This window comes from Cyprinus carpio, chromosome A2 (assembly GCF_018340385.1).
Source record: "Cyprinus carpio isolate SPL01 chromosome A2, ASM1834038v1, whole genome shotgun sequence".
Taxonomy (NCBI): Eukaryota; Metazoa; Chordata; class Actinopteri; order Cypriniformes; family Cyprinidae; genus Cyprinus; species Cyprinus carpio.
Genome location: NC_056573.1, coordinates 23,837,121 through 23,860,586, shown reverse-complemented (window position 1 = coordinate 23,860,586; position 23,466 = coordinate 23,837,121). Strand labels below are relative to the sequence as shown.

At 40.2% G+C, this 23,466-nt stretch overlaps 2 protein-coding genes across 4 annotated transcripts in view; one reads left to right on the top strand and one right to left on the bottom strand.

Annotated features, from left to right (window-relative positions):
• Nucleotides 1-13,871, top strand: part of LOC109084737 (myomegalin-like) — a 37,403-nt gene extending 23,532 nt beyond the window's left edge. Inside the window, exons 26-42 of the mRNA XM_042768192.1 lie at nucleotides 2,323-2,558; nucleotides 3,191-3,245; nucleotides 3,324-3,559; nucleotides 4,895-5,035; nucleotides 5,424-5,633; nucleotides 5,770-5,901; nucleotides 6,325-6,375; nucleotides 8,407-8,596; nucleotides 8,731-8,855; nucleotides 8,992-9,210; nucleotides 9,397-9,498; nucleotides 9,810-10,015; nucleotides 10,089-10,232; nucleotides 10,328-10,466; nucleotides 10,655-10,701; nucleotides 10,841-10,895; nucleotides 11,938-13,871. Of these exons, the coding sequence (XP_042624126.1) occupies nucleotides 2,323-2,558; nucleotides 3,191-3,245; nucleotides 3,324-3,559; nucleotides 4,895-5,035; nucleotides 5,424-5,633; nucleotides 5,770-5,901; nucleotides 6,325-6,375; nucleotides 8,407-8,596; nucleotides 8,731-8,855; nucleotides 8,992-9,210; nucleotides 9,397-9,498; nucleotides 9,810-10,015; nucleotides 10,089-10,232; nucleotides 10,328-10,466; nucleotides 10,655-10,701; nucleotides 10,841-10,895; nucleotides 11,938-12,062 (2,413 nt within the window). The 3' untranslated portion in view covers nucleotides 12,063-13,871. The remainder of the gene's footprint in view (nucleotides 1-2,322; nucleotides 2,559-3,190; nucleotides 3,246-3,323; nucleotides 3,560-4,894; nucleotides 5,036-5,423; nucleotides 5,634-5,769; nucleotides 5,902-6,324; nucleotides 6,376-8,406; nucleotides 8,597-8,730; nucleotides 8,856-8,991; nucleotides 9,211-9,396; nucleotides 9,499-9,809; nucleotides 10,016-10,088; nucleotides 10,233-10,327; nucleotides 10,467-10,654; nucleotides 10,702-10,840; nucleotides 10,896-11,937) is intronic.
• A 91-nt stretch (nucleotides 13,872-13,962) lies between these two features.
• On the bottom strand, nucleotides 13,963-23,052 carry prkab2 (protein kinase, AMP-activated, beta 2 non-catalytic subunit). Of its 3 annotated transcripts, none has more exons than XM_042711606.1 (8): nucleotides 22,913-23,052; nucleotides 21,974-22,153; nucleotides 21,528-21,685; nucleotides 21,350-21,443; nucleotides 20,166-20,280; nucleotides 19,906-20,051; nucleotides 15,627-15,695; nucleotides 13,963-15,538 (listed from the first exon to the last, which is right to left on the bottom strand). In XM_042711606.1, exons 2-8 carry the CDS (start codon nucleotides 22,124-22,126, stop codon nucleotides 15,461-15,463), a joined length of 813 nt encoding a protein of 270 aa, XP_042567540.1. In that variant the 5' UTR covers nucleotides 22,127-22,153; nucleotides 22,913-23,052; the 3' UTR covers nucleotides 13,963-15,460. The 3 variants fall into 3 exon arrangements, with proteins under 3 accessions (XP_042567540.1, XP_042567552.1, XP_042567545.1); XM_042711618.1 differs by having other exon boundaries at nucleotides 19,906-20,039; XM_042711611.1 differs by having other exon boundaries at nucleotides 21,974-22,148; nucleotides 22,913-23,042.
• Between the last annotated feature and the right edge of the window lie 414 nt (nucleotides 23,053-23,466).

Here is a 23,466-nt window from a genome sequence, read left to right as displayed (position 1 = left end):
GTCATGAACCAAGACATAAAATTTCCCTGAAACTTTTGACATACTGTATAACAGGTCAATGTACTATAGTAACATCCTGTAAGTTTCTAAACTAGTCTAAAAACAGCTTATGATGAAACCAAGCTCAGAAAACGATTCGTTGTGGAATGAGCCACTTTAAGACGTAGTAGTGTGGCTAAACCCCGCCTTCGCAGGAGATCAACGACTGTTTCTACATAACTGCCTCTTTAGCCCCGCCCACTGATACACACTTGTAGTAGAGGAGAGACGCAAACACAGGATTACTCCAGAATCAACAGAACCATACAGATGACATTACAAGATCACAAGACACTGTGTAGTATAAGTTGTGAAAAACAGTCTTTGAATTGCCTTGTGATCCTAACATATCTAGACCGGACACGTCTGGTGTAAATTAGCAAAGTGCTCCAGATCGCGTCAGTCAAACATTGTTTGTTTGGTTGCTTGTTTGCTTTACTTTGCTACGGATTAATTTTTAAACAAGACTGTATGATGCAGGCTTTTCAGAGAGACTGAGAGCAAAGGCTGATGCAGTGCTGAGTCTGATTAGAGCGGATCAACAGTAACGTCACAACACAGACGTGTGACGAAACCTGCTTTCACCACTATTGCATTGTCTGTTCCTGATGGTTTGATATATACTGAGGATTCACACGTTTTTAACCCAAACGACCCATGTTGTTTGCAGAACATCAGAGGAGCATCCATTTGTTATTTTAATAAGTGAAACTGTTATCCAATCACAGCAGTGGGCGTTTCCTTGAGTCTTGAATGAGTCCCGCCTGTAAAAAGAGAGCGTTCTGCAGAGAGGCTCAAAAACAGGAGGGAAAATAACCTGTTATTTCTAAATTATGATGTTTTTTTTGTTGTAAAATCACACTAACATTATAAGTGAACCTCAGAAAACATTATAAAATAATAAAAAGGTCATGACCCCTTTAACACTGTGTCTTAAAGGGGTCATATGATGCGATTTTAAATTTTCCTTTCTCTTTGGAGTGTTACAAGCTCTTGGTGCATGAAGAAGATCTGTAAAGTTGCAAAGTCTAAAGGCTGAAATCCACAGAGATATTCTTTATCAAAGTTAAGGCTCTGCCACGCCCCCCTGAAACGGCTCTTTCTAACACGCCCCACATCTCTACATCACTATGTGGAAATATTTGCGTAATGCCGCTCCAAATGTTCACGCAAAGAAAGAAGGTGTGGTTTCAGTAACTGCAGTTAGTGTTGAAGCAGCATGTCAGGGAGGTGCTGTGTGTATCTAGGAGAAAGCAAAAGCACTTTATTTGGACTTCTGAAAGTAGATTTAGTAGAAGAAGCTTTGAGATTACTTACAACAGAACAGCAACGTGTTTTATGGACAAACGTTTCGTGAACCTAGGAGAGGAGGTAATTTTGGCTTTGCTACGACAATCTGGTGCTTCTGAATCAGCTACTGTAAGTATGTCCGTGACTTGTGTACTGCAAACACATACGAGCTTCATCACTGTGTCTGTCACTGAACTGATGGTAAGACTAAGGACATTATTAACTGTTTTTACATTTATTTTGAAAGATGAAGCTCACGATTATGGAAAGGGGCGTTACATTTCCGACGAGTGCTTGCGGTGTTCGGCCAATCACAATGCACTGGGTCAGTTGGCCAATCAGAGCAGACTGCGCTTGTCAGAGGGAGGGGCTTTGTAGAAAACGATGCGTTTGAGAGAGGCGGGGCATAGAGGACCTACAATAATGTACAGTATTTGAAAAATAATCTGTTTTTTGAACATTAAAGCAGGTCAACATATTCTGTTACACCAAGTACACAAAATAATGATCTTTAAAAAAAAGCATCATATGACCCCTTTAAGAACTAATTTGACCCACTAGCAGTTAGAGGTAATCAGTCTTACATTTCATTCATTTTACAATCTGAATTTAAAAAGTTATGACCAGTCTTGAAGAAAAAAAATTAGATGACAATCTTTTAAGCCTCATCTAAGCAGTTTCTGCAACTGGCCAGAGTTGGTTCAGTTCAGTTCAACAACTGTGCAAAGTCCATCAGTTATTAAATCCACTTTGGCTCTAAGCAGCTCTACAGATGAAAGTTGGTGATGTGGTGATGTTCAGTGCTGATGTGTGTTTATGAGCACCTGTTGATAAGTTCTTCCTGGTCTTCTGCTGCTGCGCTGTATAAATGATCAGCCCGGTGTGTTCAGAGCAGGTGCAGCAACAAACAGTGCAGGACTCGCAACATATATTTTTGTGCACTCGTGTTAAAACATCTAGCAAAGCACCAAAAAATTCCTCCTGTTTGTACAGGAAGTACAACACACTGATCCAGGCACAGGCACGAGAGCTGTCGCACCTGCGGCAGAAGATGCGAGAGGGGCGGGGCATCTGCCACATCCTCACGCAGCACCTGAGTGACACGACCAAAGCCTTCGAGGAGCTGCTGCGTGCCAACGACATCGATTACTACATGGGCCAAAGCTTCCGAGAACAGCTTTCCCAGAGTTCCTCACTCGCTCTGAGAGTCAGCACCAAAATAAGTGGACGTGAGTGTGTGTGTGCACACACTCCTTACACACACACAGACAGACATAAACACTTAAACACACACACACAGCATGTCAGCAGCTGCATGTATTCGTTTGTTCAGGTGTATATAGTGCCGGTGTCATGTGACCTATAATAATATGTGCTGTATTCACAACAGCAGCAGAAGCTACAAATTGTGCAATAAAAACCTTGTGATGATGGGGATGGTAACAGATGGAATTATTTAATCAGATCCAGTATTAAAGTTTTTTCAAATAATTAAACAAATTAAATAAAATTAAAACAACCAGATTTTCATTGACTTTTAAAAGATTATATTGATTGCATATTGTATACATTATCAGATAACCACAATGTTGAGGCATTAATTGTGTCTAAATTTGCAACCAAAGGCTGAAATATTTTTGTTCGTGTGATTTCTGAAGGAAGGGTAGCAGACAGACATGATCACCACTAGTCACATACACTTGTGTTTCTCACATAACTGCATATAGAAATAAAGCTTAAAGAGACACAAGGGAAACATTCCTGTACGCTCTGCTTTCTCAGGCTGTGATCGGAACCTTTAAGTGTCTTCTGTGTGTAGATATCATACAGTCCTTCACCGAATGTTTTCTTTGGTTGTCAGGTGATCGTTCAGAGCAGCAAGATGATAAAACGGGTCACGAGCTGCTAGCGCTGAGGTGAGTGTCTCCTCTGGAATATAATGTGCATTAGTTCACTTCACTCTATTAATGACTGGTGATCATGTTCTTCAATAGGTTAAGTAAGGAGCTCCAACACAAAGATCAAATCATCGAGTCTCTGCACACCCAGTTACACAAGCGTCCCAACATGCCCTGCAGCAGCCACGCCCCCTCTGAGACAACGGACCAATCAGATTGTGCCTCATTTGTGTCCGACGAAAGAGGCTCCACCAATGAGGACGTGGACCTGTGCTCAGACATGGATGCAGCCAGTGAGTTTACTCAGGAGAAGCCTGAAGCCAAAGACAGAGGTGCGAAAACCACCGTCATACAAATACCATCTAAAACACTCACTCACACACTCGCACGCACTCACACACACACACACACACACACACACAGTCATACAAATACCATCTAAAACACTCACTCACATTCACACTCATTCACTCCCTCACTCACTCACACTCACACACACACACTTGCATGCACTCATACTCGCACACACTCACACACACTCGCACACACTGACACACACTCGCACGCACTCACACACACACACACACACTCGCACACACTCACACACATTCGTATGTTCTCACACACTCATTCACTCCCTCACTCACTCACACTCACACACACACACACTTGTACACACACACACACACACACTCGCTCACACACGCACGCACTCACACACACACTCACACACACACACACACACACTCGCATACACATTCGTGTTCTCACACACTCATTCACTCCCTCACTCACTCACACTCACACACACACACTTGTACACACACTTGTACACACTCACACACACACACACACACACACTCGCACGCACTCGCACACACACATACAAACACACACACACACGTGCACTTATGTTCGCACACACTCATTCACTCCCTCACTCACTCACACTCACACACTTGTATGTACACACACACAAACACACGCGCACACGCACTCACACACTTAAACTACTCTACACACACACACACACGCACACACTCGTACGCTCTCACACACTCATTCACTCCCTCACTCACTCACACTCACACACACACACTTGTACACACACACACACACACTCACACACACACACTTGTATAACACACAAAAAAAAAATAGAAATAACACACACTTGCATGCACACACTTGTATGATATAATAATTTAATTCATTACTTAATTAAATTAATAAAATGATAAGATAAAGAAATGTAATATTTTTTTTATTGAATGACATGGTTCATGTGACTCAGATCAGAGCAGTCAGATTTTCTTCTCTTTGGATCAACTCACGCTGGAAAACATGATCCTCAGGTTTTATTCGTGTAGCATCAGTGCTGCTGCCATTAAAACAAGGCAAAACAGAACAATCTTTTTGTGATTTTACAATTTTGCAATCTGCTTTTAATTTTGGTCATTTTTTAACTATATTTTTGTGGCTTTTAATGTTTTTGTATCTCCCAAACTTCACACTGTGCGTTTTAACCTGAATGCTCATGATGATGGTCCTCATTAGCGTTGTACTGCCGTCAGTCCAGTGTCTCCCCCTACAGGCCACAGGAGCATGTGACAGCTAGACAGGCGACAGTATGTCATTGACACACATCTCTGCTCCGCCATCTGCAGGTGTGTTCACAGAACTCTTGTCCAGCTCACAGATTCTGATCAGTGCTCATTCTAACCCCATGACCTTTGCCCCCGTGACCTGCCCTGACCCTGACCGCAGGATCTTGACTGTTTCAGCACAGAGGAGGCCGCCCATGAGAAGTGAGCACACGGCATGTGTGTGGGATTGTGTTTGTCCATGACTGACTAACACACACTTTGTGCTGTGTGTAACTGACTATGTTCCTACAAACCCATGAACAGACACAACCCCGTTTTTGTTGAGGACATATTTTAACATCATTTAATTCAGCTTAATTTTGCATCACAAACTTTGATGTGAAGTGACAGGTTATTTATATAGAGATTCTTTCATGAAATGTGTAGGCAAAGTGACTAGACATCATTTATTTATTCCTATTTATTATTATTTATTTATGACCAGGCTGGTGATACGAGCAAAAGGGAATCTTTTCATTTGATAGAAACCAATCGTTTAGAGACTTGTTTTGTTCTGAACTGAATTTCTGCTTCACTCTTTTCCCAACAGCTTTCAGCGCGCCTCACTCACTCTCCAGCTATCAGCTGACCGCGCACACGCCCCGTCCCATCGATTACATGCCTGCATCCCATCATACACGGGGAAACAGTGGAGGCCTATCTGTGCAGACAGATGCATTGTGGAACATGGAGAATATGATTCAGCCAATCAGAGGTTTTGATGGATCATCTCATTATCAGTCTGGCAACAGCCAATCAGGTGTGTGTGTGTGTGAGACTGTCCAGCAGCTCAGTTAGCGGTTTAAATAAAAACAAACTGACAAACAACAGGAACAAATGCACTCATTTTTAATTCATGATGAGTTGCTGTAATTATGATGTGGTAATACTGACAGGTGTAGACGTGATCGAGGAGCATCTGAAAGAAATCCGATCTCTGCGTCAGCGACTGGAAGATTCTATCAGAACCAATGAGAGATTGAGACAGCAGTTAGAGGGACGTCTGGCCACAGCAGCAAGAGACACAGGTGTGTGTGTGTGTGTGTGTGTGTGTGTGTGTGTGAGAAAGACACAATATAAAGCTCACATTCATGCCATTGATCTGTGATTGGACCACATACATCACATGACTGATATTCAGAACAAGAGCATGATTGCAAGTGTCATATTGATTTATACAACAGTTCAATAAAGAATAGTTCATACTCGGCCAATAAATCTGTGTTCACTATTGATCGCTGAGCTGCTTTATACAAAATTACAATTTAATGACAATTTAAATGATTTTAAATTGAGTCTGTGTGCTTGTTTACAGATTTAAGAACCATTTCAAACATAAACCAATGTGTGCTTGTTTACAGATTTAAGAACCATTTCAAACATAAACCAAAGGCTCATTGCTGGTGTGTGTGTGTGACAGTTGTTAATACAAAGTTATTATTAAGTAGTAGTGTTAAAGGAGGAAAATCTGGCACTACAGTCAAGGTTACAAGCCAGCAGAGGTACAAACACACACACACACATATTCCCACAACACACAATATCAAAAAACACACACACACACAATCAAACTCTGCTGAATTTTTTTTTATTGTCTTCTTGCATTATTGACAAACTATTATCCTGTTTAACACTGTAAAGCTGCTTTGACACAAGCGGTATTGTATAAAGTGCTACACAAATAAAGGTGACCTGACCAGACTAAAATAATAACTCTGACAATATCAAATACGAGTGCAACAGGTAGACAGGTGAATGAATTAATGAATGGGTCACGCTTACGGTTGTGAAACACTTGACTAGATAACCTATAACAGCTGATGGAAAGCATTAAGGCCCCGATATACTTCAAATGAAGTTCATTTTCGTTCTTTGTTTGGGGACAAAAGGAAGTTTGAAAAGGCTGAGTGATGGTATACTGTTTCCAAAATTTCCAACACCCCTGCGCTGCTGGAGGCGGGGTATAGATTAATGTAAACGTGTCGTGATACTCACACGTATGCCCTAAACACAACAGCGATGAAATGATGAAGTGTAGGCAATCTAGGTGTGAGACGGGCCCAATGGTCAGAATATTATAGACAAAATAATAATGATTAGCAGCAGTTCAGAGTCAAGTATCATGTTTGCAATAACAAAAGAACCATTCCATTTCCATAATCAGTCCTTTATGGGAAGTGTGAATGACTCTTAGTATGAAAACTTTAGCATGATGTGGAAAAAAATATTGCAGTCAGTTTGTTACTTTATTTTATTAGTGTTCATTTATTTTATTAAACTGGATAAATTGTTACAACTTTTTATATTTTATGTGGTGTCATTATTTACTTTAATATAAGTTTTATACTTATTTAACTTTAATACTATTGTATATTTGTTTGGCATTTCATTTATTGTATACCCTTTAAATTGGCTTATTGAAAGAACAGCAGCAGCAGTATGGTGTAACATTTATTTGAAACACATGTATTTGGTACTTGCTACCTTATATCTTTACTCTTTCCTTTCATTCCTTTCATGGCTTTGGAAAACTTGTCTCAGATGTTTCTCTACGTCACTTTTTGCATAATTTTTTTTTCTTACATTTATATAGCGCTTTTCTGGGCACTCAAAGCGCTTTACATAGAAGGGGGTAATCTCCTCAACCACCAGCAGTGTGCAGCATATTGCGCCAGAATGCCCACCACACACCAGCTTATTGGTGGAGAGGAGACAGAGTGTTGAAGCCAATCAGTGTATGGGGACGGTTAGGAGGCCATGATGGTCAGAGGCCAATGGGCGAATTTGGCCAGGATGCCGGGGTTACACCCCTACTCTTTTTCGAAGGACATCCTGGAATTTTTAATGACCACAGAGAGTCAGGACCTCGGTTTAACGTCTCATCCGAAGGACGGTGCTTTTTTACAGTATAGTGTCCCCATCACTACACTGGGGCATTAGGGCCCACACAGACCCCAGGGTGAGCACCCCCTGCTGGCCTCACTAATTCAACTCCATGCATAACTCCGGGTCGTCGACACCAAGCTTCGTTGCAATTTCTTTCTAGGAATTAATGGAAGCTCAAAGGTGTTTAGGAGCCAAAACTCCAAAACTCAGGAGAACTTTGTAGAATTCAGAAAAAAAATTGCACGTCAAAGAAGGTGGAGTTTCAGAACACAGCCACCAATGGAAGCTCAAAGGTGTTTAGGAGCCAAAACTCAAAACTAACTTTGTTTCAGCCTGAATTTGTTCGAAATGATGTCATACAAGTTCATTCTTCGATTTTGTTTGAAGTATATTATGAAGTCTTTATAGTTTAGCTCTTCTTTTACTCAGCCCATCAATCTATAGACCACATAGACATAATTTGTGGACAACCCTGGCAAATATAAGTGCAACAAATCACATGCATTTAATGCCTCTGCTAAAAGTGGACATGTATTTCAGCAAAATGTGCACATGAATTCACATAAATCTTACAGTCTTGTGTATTTTCAGAATGATTACTATGTGTAGGACCCTGGAGTTAATAATTTGACATTTGTTTGATGCAGACAGCAGTGAAGAGGCGGAGCAGCTCCGGGAGGTGGTGCTTTCTGGGCGTGTCCGTCTGCAGCAGGCGGAGTTAGAGGCAGAGCAATGGAAGGAGGAGTTGAGGAGGCTGCAGACACACAACTGTGAACAAAGTAAACAAATCCAGCAGCTGCGACAGGACAGACAAAACAATCAGGAGCACAACAACAGGTCAGAGAAACCATATAAACAGCTTCATGTAAAGGAAGTTGTTTCAGTAGGCAATTTCTGATCACTGTGATCTTTTTCTTACTGAAAAGTGTGACACATGAATGAAGGCTGAGTAACTGGTGATCTGTGTTCAGACTGCAGCACGAGGTGACTTTACTCCAGCAGCAGTTAGCAGAGAGCAGACAGCTGCTACACTCCCTACAGAGTGAACTACAGCTGTACGACCGCGTGTGTGGCGTGAGAAAGAGCGCTGCTGCAGGTGAGCACTAATTGCGGAGGGCAAGATTATCAGCAACTGACAGATTCCAGTTGCTCAAAACAAATCAGGTATTGATTTTATCAAGCAGTCGGGTCACTGAGGCTGTTGAAAGGCTTGCTCTGTGTCGCTGCTGTAGGGTTGGCGTGTGAGGTGCGGTGCCCAGCCGTGGAGCTCGGGGAGCTGCTGGTGGAGGTTCGGGCTCTAAGGGCCCAGCTGGAGAGCAGTGTACAGGAGAACAGTTCTCTACGAGCTCAGCTGCACAAACAGCTGGATCAGTTCATCGATCAGCGCCCGTCGCCCATCATCCCGGCCAGTCCGCTGCGGGACGTGCTTTACCGCCGACAGCTTCTCCACGGTAACGTTTTACACATGCTGATTTCACTTCACTGTCTTCCATGTGTAATTTAAGAAGTAATAAACATGACACTCATGTGAGAAGTGCTTGAATATGTCAAGCATTACCTGCTGTTTGCCAGAAATGTTGCATTTGAAGGAACGTGATGTTTTTGTGATGTACAAATGGCTCTGCTGTGCTCCACAGACCCGTCTCCTTCTCCTCCTGTCAGAGACGTGGGTCCGTTTCCCGCCGGGCCTCTGTACTCGCTATACTCAGAGATGGAGGAGAGCGCTGTGAACACTAACGGTGTGTGTATTTGCTAACTATGAACTGTTCATATCACTGTTTCATTATTATTGATATTATTAATTTTCTGCTATAAAACAGTGTGCATTGTGAAAACTTATATTAATAGGCATGGCTTTAATGAGAACCTGCCTTTGTTTGTGACAAGTTTAAGCAATTCTTGCAGCAGCTCCAGATAAACTTTCCAACTACTTCCTGGAACCTGTTGAAGTACTTCTAGCTGAGAACTAGTTATTAATGGTACTGCTTGAGGAATGTTCAGGTGCAGTAATTAGGTTGAGGAGAAGAACTGAAAACCGTCTTCGCTTCAGACTCACTGGAGCCTCATGCAGATCTGGAAGGAGAAGCTCCGGACGGCTCGTTCGCCAACCGTAACGGGCGGCACGCCATCGGTCACGTGGACGACTACAGCGCCCTGCAGCAGCAGGTGATGGAGGGCCGGGCGCTGGTGCAGCGGATGGAGGTGGCGCTGCAGTCGAGTCTCGGCTCTGCCCTGCTGGAGATCAGCGGAGGAAAGGTGATGCTCAGACACGTGACAGATCAGAGCACTTCTGCAAACGGCAGTTGTTTCACATGTTTCTCTCTTACAGGCTCTGGACTACAACACAGTGAAGATGCTGCTCTCTGACACCAAGACCTTGCATCAGATTCTGGACGAGGCCGTGTCTCTGCTCAAGATGTTCTGGCGGGCAGCGCTTCCAAGCAGCGATGGTCCTGCTCATCTCATTCAGAGGGTTCGGACATCAACATAATTTTAGTCAACATTTATTGAGCCCTAAAAATGAAATGCAGCAAAATGTGAATACATGTGGTGTGGGTTTCCTGTCAGGAGCAGGTCATGCGTGAGGAGATCCAGTCGCTGCGTTTGCGGATCGTTGAACAGGAAGAAGTTCTTCAGGGTACAATCCAGCGTTTGCGCTGCTCCAGCCGAACCAAAGAGAGCATGGAGACCTTCATCATCAACCAGCGTGAGTCCAGACAGCCTGCTGTCAAGTGTTACAGTTATTTCTCAGAATCACAATTACCTTAGATTTGTTTCAGTAGTTTGGGATTTGTCAAAGTGAGTTTGGAGTTGTGGTTTTGTGTATTAGCAAAGGTGTTTTAGTCTAATGATGTCATCAGTGTCTGAGCTGTAGAGAACACATCTGTCTTACAGTTTCCCGGACGCGAGATGTGCTGAAGAAAGCACGAGCGAATCTAGAGGTGAGTGCTGGTTTGATCTCAGATGCTCAGGTGTTCAGTGCTGTTTGTCTCGTGTCTGTCCCTCATCTTGAATCTCAACCTCCTTCTTTCTTTATTCTGTCTTTCCTCTATTTCTCTAATTTTCTCTGAGTGTTTCCAGAAGAATGAACTCAAGATTTCCTCTCTAAGCTCCTCCTCTTCCCCTCTTTGCCATGGTAACAGTCTGGTTTGTGGCGTGTTTCAGATCATGCTGCTTGTGCCGTCAGTGCTTGAATACTGGCTTCATCATGGCTTGCTTGAGTTACTCATGATTCGTCCAATCACACACAGGGACGAGATATTATCACACCTGCTGCTCACCTCAGTGACATCATAAAACAACACTAGTGATGCACCGAAATTAATTTTTTCCGAAACACAGAAACCAAAATTTTATTTATTTAAAAATCAACACTCAAACTGAGTTGCAAAAAAACATATAGATTGCACATAAGGCAGTTTTTATTGTGGTTCTTCTCCAATTCGTTGTTGAAATATCAACATTTAAGCAGTGGCTGTAATAACTTTTCATGACAGATTTATTCAGACGTACATTAAATAATGTTAATAATAATAATAATAATAATTCATTACATTCATATAGAGCTTTTCTGCTTTTTCTAAGCACTCAAAGCACTCTACATTGTGAGGGGGTATCTCCTTGAAGATAATGAAGATAACAGGTGAAGAGAAACTATAATGAATATGTAATACTGTGCATATATTTAACAAAATGTTTCTGTCTAGAGTTATTTATTTATTTTTTTTAGCTTACTATTGAGTTTACGTATATAGAATGACTTTCCTGAGGTAAATGTGGCATTACACCAGCACTTGCGTCCACACGGTTTACCTCTTCTAGTGAAATAGACACTGGAAAAGCACTAATTAAACATCACCATTTCTTTCAATGCTTTCAAGTCTACAGAACTTGTTCAGCTGAAATAGAAAATTAATTTTCGTTTGAATAAATGAAAAATTTTGGTGCGTCACTATAAACACTGCAGCATGTGCTAACAGACAAATCAACTGATTACACACTCAGAATATTATTTACAAATGATTCAAAAACATTTCAAAATGTTCAAACTGACTCTGTGTGTGTGTGTGTGTGTGTGTGAGTATTAACCTCAGCAATGCATCCCAGCTTCCCCTGATGTGATTCTGATTATCAGCAGGACTGATTTGGCTCATGTAGGCTCTTTCACTGTTCTGCAGGTAAAGTCTTCACAAGTGCATCCGCAGGTTCTTCTGCTTGGGGTCGTGTGACCCCTGCGTCTTCTGCGATCACCATGGAAACAACCAGTCTGCAGCAACCTGCCAAGAAGCGTGTCAGGCAGTGACTTCTGCTGTCTGCCCCCCATTAAACCAGCTGACAACCGGTGAACACCTCTAACTAACTCACCCACCTCGCCTCTTTCTTTCTAAAAATCTTTCTACAGTAGGCAGTTAAAATCCAGATGCCTATTGGTTGCCTGTTTGTGAGAAGACATTTATCTTTTGCCACGAGAAAGAAAACCCCTTCTTTACTTTCTGAGATATAAACAGACTGCCACAGAATTCCCTGGAGTATCTCAGGGATTTTTGGCAAAAAAACTGGTCAGCATGCGAGCCGTTCTGAGCGCTGACCTCTGCTGACACGTGTCATGAGACGAAATGGCAACGAAGGCATGAAAAATAAGTTCATGTGTTTTCATCAAATGTCATTGTGCCATATATTGAGCCACTGTTAGTATGATTGTTGATATCGTCATCATTATCCAGTGCTACTGATTGAAATGGAATGTTGTGTATAGTATTTGCATGATAAAGGTTTATAAAAATAAAGTACACTTGTTTTTTGGTGAGGTGAGGTTCACCAAACATGCCAAAGTTTGCATGGTTAATTTCTCTCATTTCTGCCTAAACTGTGCTATTGATGTCGACTTCTGTATGTACACTGATTTAAAGTAACCCATACTTACTAGCACTACTTTAACGACCTTGTAGGAATTCTGTAGGAGTGCTTTGGGTGTCTTGGTAGTCACTTATACCAGAGATATACAAACTTAGTTCACAAGCAAATAAATAGGTTTGTGATTTTCTGCATTGGCAAAAATGAATATAAAACTCAAGTTGTCATTGATTTGTGCACACTCATTCCTGTGCAGATATAATCAATGACAGTGTTGAAGATTTCCGAACTAAAGATGAAAAACTTTGGCAGGGATTGGTGGGACCAGAGCTGCTGCTGATGTCACAATCAGAGATGTTTCTTTATTGCTTTTAGATTTGAGCTGTATAATTTCTTTCTGAGCTGTACATATATGCCTTCCTGTTGTTGTGATTGGGTGGTGTGGCTTAATCTAGTCAACATTTGCTATAGAAGAGTGGTTTTTAAACCTCTCCATGAAGTACCCTGAGCACTGCACATTTTGTATGTCTCCCTATACCTGATACACCCACTTCAGGTATTGCAGTCTCCACTAATGAGCTGAATCAGGTGTGATAGATGATGGAGACATATAGTATGCAGGGCTGGGGGCACTCCAGGACAGGTCTGAGAACCACTGCTATAGAATATGCAAATTTGTTTAAAACACGGGTAGCTGTGCAATAGCCATTTGATCATGATGTGAGACATCATATAGATGAACTTACTGGGTACATTACATCAGTTTATAAACTAGAAGTTGCCTAAAATATTGCAGTTGCCTTGCCTCAAATCTCTTGCATAGGATGAAAATAAGCTTGTAAGTGAATGTTGCTTTGCCTTTGAACAGTCATGTAAGAGATTTCTCTTCAGAGAGAAATGCAGTATCAGTCGCTCCACAGTGTTTAGCCTTTGTATCACTTAATTCAGAACCTCAAATGAAAGGAATTGATGTGATACTGGAATGTTTGGATGAAATACCAAAACCAGAGGAGGAAAAAGACACTTGAATTCATGTAGAGAGAAAAATAAGCAGCATGCTGGTTCTGAAATCTGTGTAATATGTATATAATGCTTGAAGGCTCATTTGTTGACATGGATAGTGATGTTATTGTGCAACGTAAAAAAAGATTGCCGACACAAGAGCCAATCGAACTCTGTGTCTGAAACTGATGAAAATGTGCCCTGCATTATTACAGCTGCATTTGGAATTTAAACATGAATAAACAATAGAAATGCATTCATTTTCATTTTGTCTGTTAACGCTGCACAGATGTAAAGTTTTGAAAAGTGTAAAATAATGTTGATGTAAACAAAGAAACAGAATCAAATAATCTACAATGGATCGCTTTATTTTTGAAGCAAAACATCCATCATTTATAATGCATAGCTTAACAAATAATTTATCAGTACATATGATAAAAAATAAAATAAAATCAAGTTAGTGGACTTTCCCTCAAAATGATAACCTGTAAAAGCATTTAAAGCTATGCTGTGGTGTCACCGCTAGCCCATGAAACTCTTATTCTGGAGAATCTTTCCTTTGGAAAATCGCACTTGCATCATATTAAAATTACCTTTATCTTTGGAGTGACTAAATCTTCAATGCCAATAAATATTCAGCTCACAGCAAACAAATTAAAACCTCATGAATATAATTTATACCATCATCGTCATTAAAAAACAAAAATCCTGATGTGATCACAAATCACATTTCTGTTTTAGCATTTAATATTGATGACCAGAGATGGTAAAACCAACGAAACCAAACATTTCACACAACAAATATTTAATACAAACATCATACATATTATGGCCAAACATATGTGGATGCCCCAATCCTAATTAACAGGTCTGTCTATTCCAGGAATTTTAGTCAAAATAAATCTTTAGGTTACACATGCAATAACATTCGAGAGTATTCCAAGTTTGTCCATTTTGTCTGTCCAGACACTGCTGATGTAGAACTAGACTGGCCTGAAAAATCCGACCTGGACGCCACTGGAACAAGCCAGTTAAGCTCAGGTGTCCACATACGTTTGGCCAATACAGTTTTTAGCATAAGTAACATTTTTGACAGACACAAAAATAAATTCCTGCTTGATAAAATAAAGAGAACATGTTTGTCTGTCACAGTTAAACAGCTAAAGTGCTCATCTGACAGCATCACGGTGAAATTCAAACCACATGCAGTAAAACTCCAGAAAACTCACACAGTTCAAAATCTATTTGCGCCATTCTGATGCTTTTGTAAATCGCTTAAAATTTCCTTTTGATGAAGTCATAATGCAACTCTGCTTAAAACATATCAGTGCCCACGTGAAAGTATTGAAGAGAATATTTCTGTTAGGAAGGTAAATACTAAATGCCACTGTGTTTGGCTCAAACTTCTTTCATGCTGAAAACAGACACATAAACATCCATGTCTTTCCCTCAGTTTCTAAAATGAAGTTTGACACTACAAAAGCATACAATGAATCATTGTTTAAATGTTAATCTGTGTTAAACTCAAAACTTGAACTCACTTTTATTTGTGAACTCCTCCTGTCTATAGCAGGTTTCAAATATATGAATCCTGTTTGACAACATTTTATAAATGCTTTGGACAGATAAAACTCTGGCCCTAAAGATTGTAATCGCAAAATGCTGCAGCTAAGACGAAAAACAGGAAGTTTAGATGTCCTTGTATTGAATGTGTGATGACAGGACACACACACACACTACTGTTGAGATCTCAAGCAGACCGATCTACTGTATGTATCGCCGGTTCATAGTGCAATCTGGACTATAGAGGATGAGGACAGCAGATCATGCGTCATCCACAGCTTATTAAATCGGCTTGTACAGAAGAGACGTCACATATTTCTTCTTATAACGATGAGTTGCGCTGAGAACCATCACACCATCCTGAGACAGAATACATTCGATCATAGATATTTAGCATTATATGAGAGCGTTTTGCAGCACATGGCTGTTTTAGAGGTGTTTAATGTACCTTGATAGAAAGCGCGTACAGATGATTGAGCATCACATGGTTGGGTTCTGGCAGCAGGGCAGGATCACACTGAAACACGTAAAACAGACTGCTATAAGACTTTAAAAAAAAAAAAAAAAACGCAAGAGGAAGGAATAAATAGAGTTCTTTAAAAGTAGAGCTCATGGGTTCAATTCAATGACATTTTTTATTGAACTGAACTGACAGAGAAAGAATCTTGATAAAAAAAACAAGCAAAGATTAACAAGAATTTGTGTGGCCTGCTCTGACAGGAAGGGTCTAATCTTCCTAATGTTGTATAAGGCAAATCTGCAGGACCAGGCCGTTGTAACAATATGGTCTGTGAAGCTTAACTGATGATCCATCACAACTCCTGGGTTTCTGGCTGTCCTGGAAGGAGTTATGGTTGATGAAACCAGCTGTATAAAGAAGTTGTGATGAAACGATGGGTTAGCTGGAACCACCAGCAGTTCAGTCTTAGTAAGGTTGAGCTGAAGGTGATGGGTCATTCATCCAGCTAGAAATGTCACTCAGACAGGCTGAAATGCGAGCAGCTACCGTCGGATCATCTGGTTGGAATGAGAAGTAGAGTTGAGTGTCATCAGCATAGCAGTGATAGGAAAAGCTATACTTCTGAATGACAGATCCTAATGACGTCATGTAGATGGAGAAGAGACATGGTCCAAGTACTGAGCCTTGAGGAACCCCGGAACCAAGAAGTTGTGACTTAGAAACCTCACCCCTCCAAGACACCCTGAAGGATCTATCAGAGAGGTAGGACTTAAACCACTGGAGTGCGGTTCCAGAGAAGCCCATCTTTCTGAGGGTGGACAGGAAGATCTGGTTGTTGTGTTTTTTCTGTGTCAGAAGGAGAGGTCAGGTCCAGCAAGATGAGTACTGAGGATTTTGAAGCTGCTCTCGCCAGTCGCAGGGCTTCAGTAACCGAGAGCAGGGCAGTCTCAGTTGAGTGGATGCTTTTGAAGCCAGATTGGTTGCTGTCCAGGAGGTTGTTCGGTATGAGAAACATAGAGAGTTGGTTGAACACAACTCGCTCAAGTGTCTTTGCAATGAATGGAAGAAGGGATACCTGTCTGTAGTTTTCTAAAAGTACTGGATTTAGAGAGGGTTTTTTTAAGCAGTGGGCTTACCTGAGCCTGCTTAAACGCTGAGGGAACTGTACCAGAGTGAAGAGAGGTGTCGATAATGTGAGTGAGCGAAGGTATGACTGAAGAAGAAATGGCCTGATGGAGGTGAGTGGGGATATGATCAAGTGGACAAGTAGTAGGATTATTGGAAAGGATAAGTTTGGGAACGTTTGTTTTTGAGAGTGGAGAGAGAGTGTGTATTAGTCGTTATGAAGTTATCATCAGTTTGCGGTGTGGGGAATTGGTCACTGATGGTTCTTGTCTTATTTGTGAAGAAAACGGCAAAGTCATCAGCTGTAAGAGTTGATGAAGGAGGAGGGGGAGGAGGACAGAGAAGAGAAAGTTTTGAAAAGTGTGCAAGAGTCTGAACAGTTGCAGAAATACATGCACACAGTACAGTTGAATGCTAAAAATCGCCCTCTTTAACAGTGCAGTTAAACTAAATGTATGAAGCTAAAACAACTTCAACATTAACAACAACATTAAAAAGAGCGCATGCATTTTTACGTGCATCTGGCTGATAGATCAACCATGATTTATCTGTCAGTCAAATTAATTTGAAATCACTTTTTCTGTGCGTGCTTTGGACGTGTGAGCACATGGCTGAAGAAACTAGATAGTCTATGGTCGTTTCTCAAACAGAAGGCTGCATTCTCCGGAGGGCGCATTTATAGGCTGCATACGTCATAATTTTATTTTAGAATATTAACAGTTATAAATTTGACCAATATTCTTAGTTAAGTGTAAATTGTTGTAATATGTTTTTGACTCGCAAATGTAATGCTCAGTTAACTGAAATAAACCAGGCTTGATTCAGCCCGGCAGGAGTAATATATTATATCTTATGACATGCAGGAAATCCCTAATATGGACAAAGCCATACCTCTATCGCTGTAGCTAAAAAAAAAAAAAGGTCATTTCAGGTCATTTCCAGGTAATAAATCGTATATGAACAATGCAGTGCTAATTGACATAACATTTATGACAATATAGAATCTATTCTGCCTTACTATGTGTTTGTATAAACCAATCCTTAAACTGTCATTAGGAAAATACAGAAAAATCAAAATATTATAGAAAACAAATGGTTGGTTATCATCCAGCAGTGTATTTGATTTCTTATCTAATTAAAAGACATAAGAAAAAATAAAAACAGTCAATTAAACAAAAGTCAAAAGTTCTTTTTTTCCCTTCACATTTCTGTCCCCCTCAATTCTGAAATGGATATGCCCCTATGTGTGCAGTACAGAAAACAGTGCTTGAATGGTTTAAAGTCATATTAAAATGCGCACAAAGGAATCAAAATTTTTTTATAACAAGTAGACGATTCCCGACCTTAAGCATCCTATTCCTGAACTGGAATAGATTTTGGATTCCCAAGCCTAGGTATTTCGTTAACAAGTTAGATAAAATGCTCTTTTTTTTGTCCTACCAAAAATGGGCCTGGGGTCCACCTTTTTTTATTATAACAAACTACACTTTCAATGTGATTTTAAACCATTCAAGTCAAGAAGACTCGCAGGCTGTTTTCTCTTCTGCACACACAACCTTGAGAAAGTGTTCTTTAGCCTGTTGATTTTCATTCATAGTATTCAGCTAAAAATGAAATATTTTGTAATAAGATGATCTAAGATTATTTATTTATTTTTCACCTTATTGGAATTGAAATTAAGAATTGACAACAATTAGAATCATTAAAATTCAAAAGATGCCCAACCTTACCCATACCCAACATTATTATTATTATTATTTTTTTTACTGGCACCTTTCTATTCACAGTGTTTTAGACCCTTTCTTTTCTTTTAAACCTTCACTTACCCTCCTTTGCTTTTGCCCTTCTTTAACAACCACAATCTTCTACGTGAATGTACTTTTCAAAATTAGTTATCAAACAGTAGCGTCAAACATGACAATTTATGAGACTAATATCATGTTTTGCTCCAAAATCACTATATAACATCAATCGTGTTTGAAACAGTTAGCTTCTGTGGTTTCATGTTGCTTCTTATCACAGTGAGACAGAAAATAATTTTAAAAATAAAGTTCTTTACTATGATACAAGCTATATGTCAATTAGCACTGCATTGCAATTGGGTGTTTATTGTCTTCCATGATTCATCAGTCAAAGCATCTCTATCTGCATGTTATTCAGCTGTAGTGATATCTGATGCATTTGTCCATATAAGGGACTTCCTGGGTCTCACTTGCGAAACAGACATTACAGTACATGAGTGTTAGGGTTAACCCTGCTCCATAATGCGCCCATCGTCTCATTTTGGGTAAAAATAGAAAAATTATAATTTTGTTATTTTTATTTGTGTAACTTGAGTAGTTTTTCAGCAAACTACTTTTTTTACCCCTACTTGAATCATATAATTTTTCAGTACTTTTTAAAAATAGAAAAATTATACTATAGTACTTTGTAACATTTTTTTTCCACCACTGGGATATAAGTACTCGGGCCAGGACATCCAAATGCTCAGCTATCATTCATTGATCTTTTCACTGAAATATGGTAAGCATGGCTTCTCACCTGAAATATGTAAGTATGTTAACCAAGAGAAATGTGCGCTCTTGTGTCTGTGTGGAGTGTAGAAGCTGAACAGCAGCGCACTCACTGCAGGACAGATCATAATCATTACTTCTGCGGTGTGCTGTGGCAAGCTTTATGCGTGTACTTGAGCGTTTATGGCTATGTAGGCAATTAAGGCTCATTATAATAATTTAAACAGTTTATTAATAAACGTGCGATTAGTCGACTAATGCTTCAAATGAACAACTACTAGTCGACCAGAAAAATCCTTAGTCGAGGGCAGCCCTACTTATGACCCATATGTCGCTACAAAAACGAGGGTTCAAGACGGTCAAAGTATTACTATGTCATGCATAAGATGATAAGATGTAGTGATTGGATGTTACAAATTCCTTCCCATGAATAATAGAGAATAAAACCAGAAAAACGAAATGGCTCTGATCTGTTAAAATCTCAAAAATGTGGTTTTAGGTTTCATGACTCTTTAATTATGTACTAATACACTACTTTTATTACCATTACTGGCGCATGTTTTTGCCCGGATGCTTTGGCAATACTACATGTAAAATAGTCTTGGCAAAAAGACAGAGAGGATTCTCACTGAAATGTTGGTGTCTTTGTTGAGTATGACTTGAAGGAGGTGAGGCGGCAGGATGGGCGGCGCTTTGAAGCGTTCCTCAGGTTTGAACATGTACACTTCCTGTCCGTACGGCCCAGGAGGAGAGCTGGACAGATCTACACACAAGACTGCATCACATTAACACTGGCTTTTTCTGCTGGATCTTTTAACAGACATCCATGACAGTGATTGTACATCCACACATTTGTGTAATTAGTTATTCTAACACGACTCGTTCTTACCTGACGTATCAGAGCACTCGAGAGAGTCCACCTGCAGTGCATCAAACACCTCAAAATCTGATTTCTTCACATGGATCAGATTATTAATGGTGCCCATCTGACTGGTGACAACCGGCTGAAGAGAAAACAGATGCATTTCAATTCAAAGGAACGATCATGTGATTCTTCGTTCTGTAAAGCACAACAGATTACGATGGTGATGCATTAGAGGTGAAAAAGAAGCCTGCACAGTCCTGCTGAACATCTCCTCCTTATGCTGAGAAAAAGCATTATGGGTTTGGGGCGACATTAGGGTGAGAAAATGGTGAAACAACAGTTTTAATTTAGGGTGAACAGATGAACCATATTTGATTCAGTTTTATCTTGTGCTTATTTAAAACCCTAACTTTTGTTTACTCAGACTGTGCTCGTGGTGATCTCTGATTTAACTGTGTATCTTTCAGAGGGTCACACTGGATGAGAAACGCTGCACCACATCTTTCAAACTCAAACACACTGTTTTGTGTTCACACACCAGCGGCAAACAGCTTCAGAATCCTGCCGCTCCACACATGGTTCTCCACTACATTTATCCCAAATCATTGATAATGTGCACACTGACATCAAGCCCTGCTGGAAGATTTGCATTTTTCAGTAAAGCGTTTGTCTTTTTGTGGCTTGGATCTAACTCTCTTTTATTGTCTATTGCCCTCTTATTAGAGCTGCTTTACGGCTGAATTGAACTTAGTTTGTATTCCTGTTTAACACTCTATAGCTGAATTGACAATCTGTATTGTATGAATCGCTATAGAAATAAAGCTGACTTGGCTTTAGTTTCATTATATCATAATACAGATCATACCTTCTCTTTCTGTGTGCTTTCTGTTTCTATCATTCACCCAACTTAAGTCTAATTAATTCCACTTTGTTCATTCTTGAAGTGAACTTCTGCCTGTATAGTGATAAGATTCAGTGTTTTAGACGGCTGCCCTGAGCTTGAGCGTGCGAGAGCAGAATGAGGCGTCTGGCGTGCCATACCCATCGATTCTAACCACATGTGCTGCTCCTCGTCTGTGTGCAACAGACTGTACACTTATAACCTCCATAACTGACTTCATGTTTGTTTGCAATTACATACTATAGAAAGCCATGGTCAAGATTCATGTGACGGTTTAAATGCAGACATGCGGTGTATATATAGTCACCTCAGAGGGGTCATGAAGCCACTGGCCATCAACAAAGAATTTGTACTGATGTTCACCCTCAGGCAGGTCCAAGATTGCTACAAAATCATTATGGCTTGAAAAAAAAAAACAGAAAAAACATTCACATAAAATGTTCATTATGGCGGTTTGCGCTGTAGAAAGACGAGCGCACAGATACCTTTTATTCATGGGGATCTTGCTGCTCCAGTTGTTGAAGGAGCCGGTGATGCAGACCTCCTTCCCTCCTCCGGCCCAGCGGATCACTGTGGGTCGAGCCTGCGGACCCGTCTTCACCATGTCCTCTAGATCTGGAGCAAAGTCCTTCTCACCCGCGGCCTGCAGAACACAGCTGTGTTTGACTAGAATGATATATGATATGATAATTAAGTGCTGTTTCACAGGAGGTCAGCTAATCATTCCTGAGGTCATTTATGAAACAAAGTATTGATTACTGTTTAAATATGAATAGTGTGTTTAATTGTCAGAGAGAGGCTGGAAGAGGGTAATGATGACGATGAATAGATAATAAATATTGGCAAATTCATCAGATGCACATGAGCATGTGAAGTCATTTGTTTTTACAACATTTTTTTTTTTTAAATGTCATCATATGTGCTTGCATACTTTAGATTCTGGTCCATGTGTGTTGAAAATATTGGGGTCGTCCGTGCTGTCCATCATTTTTCCGGGCTCCAGGTCTTTGTGGCCTCCGCTGTCTGAGCGCTGCGTCTTGGCTCCATGTCTATCTCCAGACACTCGATCGCTGGTGTTTCCCATGATGAGATCTCTCTAAAAAAGCCTTCGCTACAAAAACAAACAAACATTATGAGAACAATTTACTGATGGTGTACAATGCGTTACTGCAAACACTTCATCACACGGACAATTAAATTGATTATCAGTGATTCAGAAAACTCGGAATGGCCCTTCACAAGAAATGACTCATGTTTACAAAAACGCTTTAAAATGTGAAGGATAATTCAACAGAAACTTATGTTCATGAAAACACGCTCTCCATCAGATTCATGCTAAAATTTAAAGAGGCATCAGTAAAATGAATATAAATATTTAAATCTAAATTTCTGATGAACAGTGCTGTTTACACTTTTAATGAACATTAATTAAATCTGATGAACAGTGCTGTTTACACTTTTAATGAACATTAATTAAAATCTTTAACTTTATATATATATATATATATGTATAGTTTTTCAGTATGGCGCTTGTAGGATGCACTTCTGTATTCTGCGCTGCTTACTTCAGCAAAACAATGGTTGCCGTATTTCACTGCACATCCAAACAATCCCACAAAACATTATAAACACACTACTAACAGCGAGATGAACGTGCGACCGTTGTTAAACGCTTACAAGATGAGTATGTTTAGTTATATTCAGATATTATTTTTGTTTCTTTTTGTGACATAAGTGTTATAAGCTAGAGTTTGCTAGCTGTTAGCATGCTGATTAATCGATCTGTCACGTTCAGAATGAAACTATCATAACGTGTTAATAGTGTTTGCAGCAAAGTAAAAATTAAAACAGTTCGATTAGTATTCATTACCGCAGATGAATAATAATGAATATTATTTCCACCGCTGTGAACGACTGAACTTTAACAACATGCTACAATCTGACCGCTACTGCGAGCCGAATGGTCTTCTTCTTCTTCTTCTTCGGGTTTTAACGGCAGCTTGCATCCTTAACGTTGCATTACTGCCATCTTCTGGTTCTAGTTATTTCCCATATAATATACTTTAGTCATCATATTCTTGTCATGAGTCCCGTTTTAGTCAGAAAGCAAATCAAATATTTAATTCCTTGTTCACTCCTACTGTCACGACACGCACACAACCAGGTAGATCCAATTGCAGTATGTTTTATTAGGATAATCCAAATCTCATGGTCAGCCAGGCAAAGGTCCACAATCCATGTAAGCAGGTTCCAGAAACAAGAAACATAAACAACATCCCGGAACCACAACCAAACCAGGGTGACATTCACAAGGACTTCCGTGACAATGACCGAAACAACCAGGGTATTTATAGACAGGAAATGACATGCTAGTCTAACTGGGGAATTGGCTGAGTGCAATGATTGATAACCACGGACAGCTGA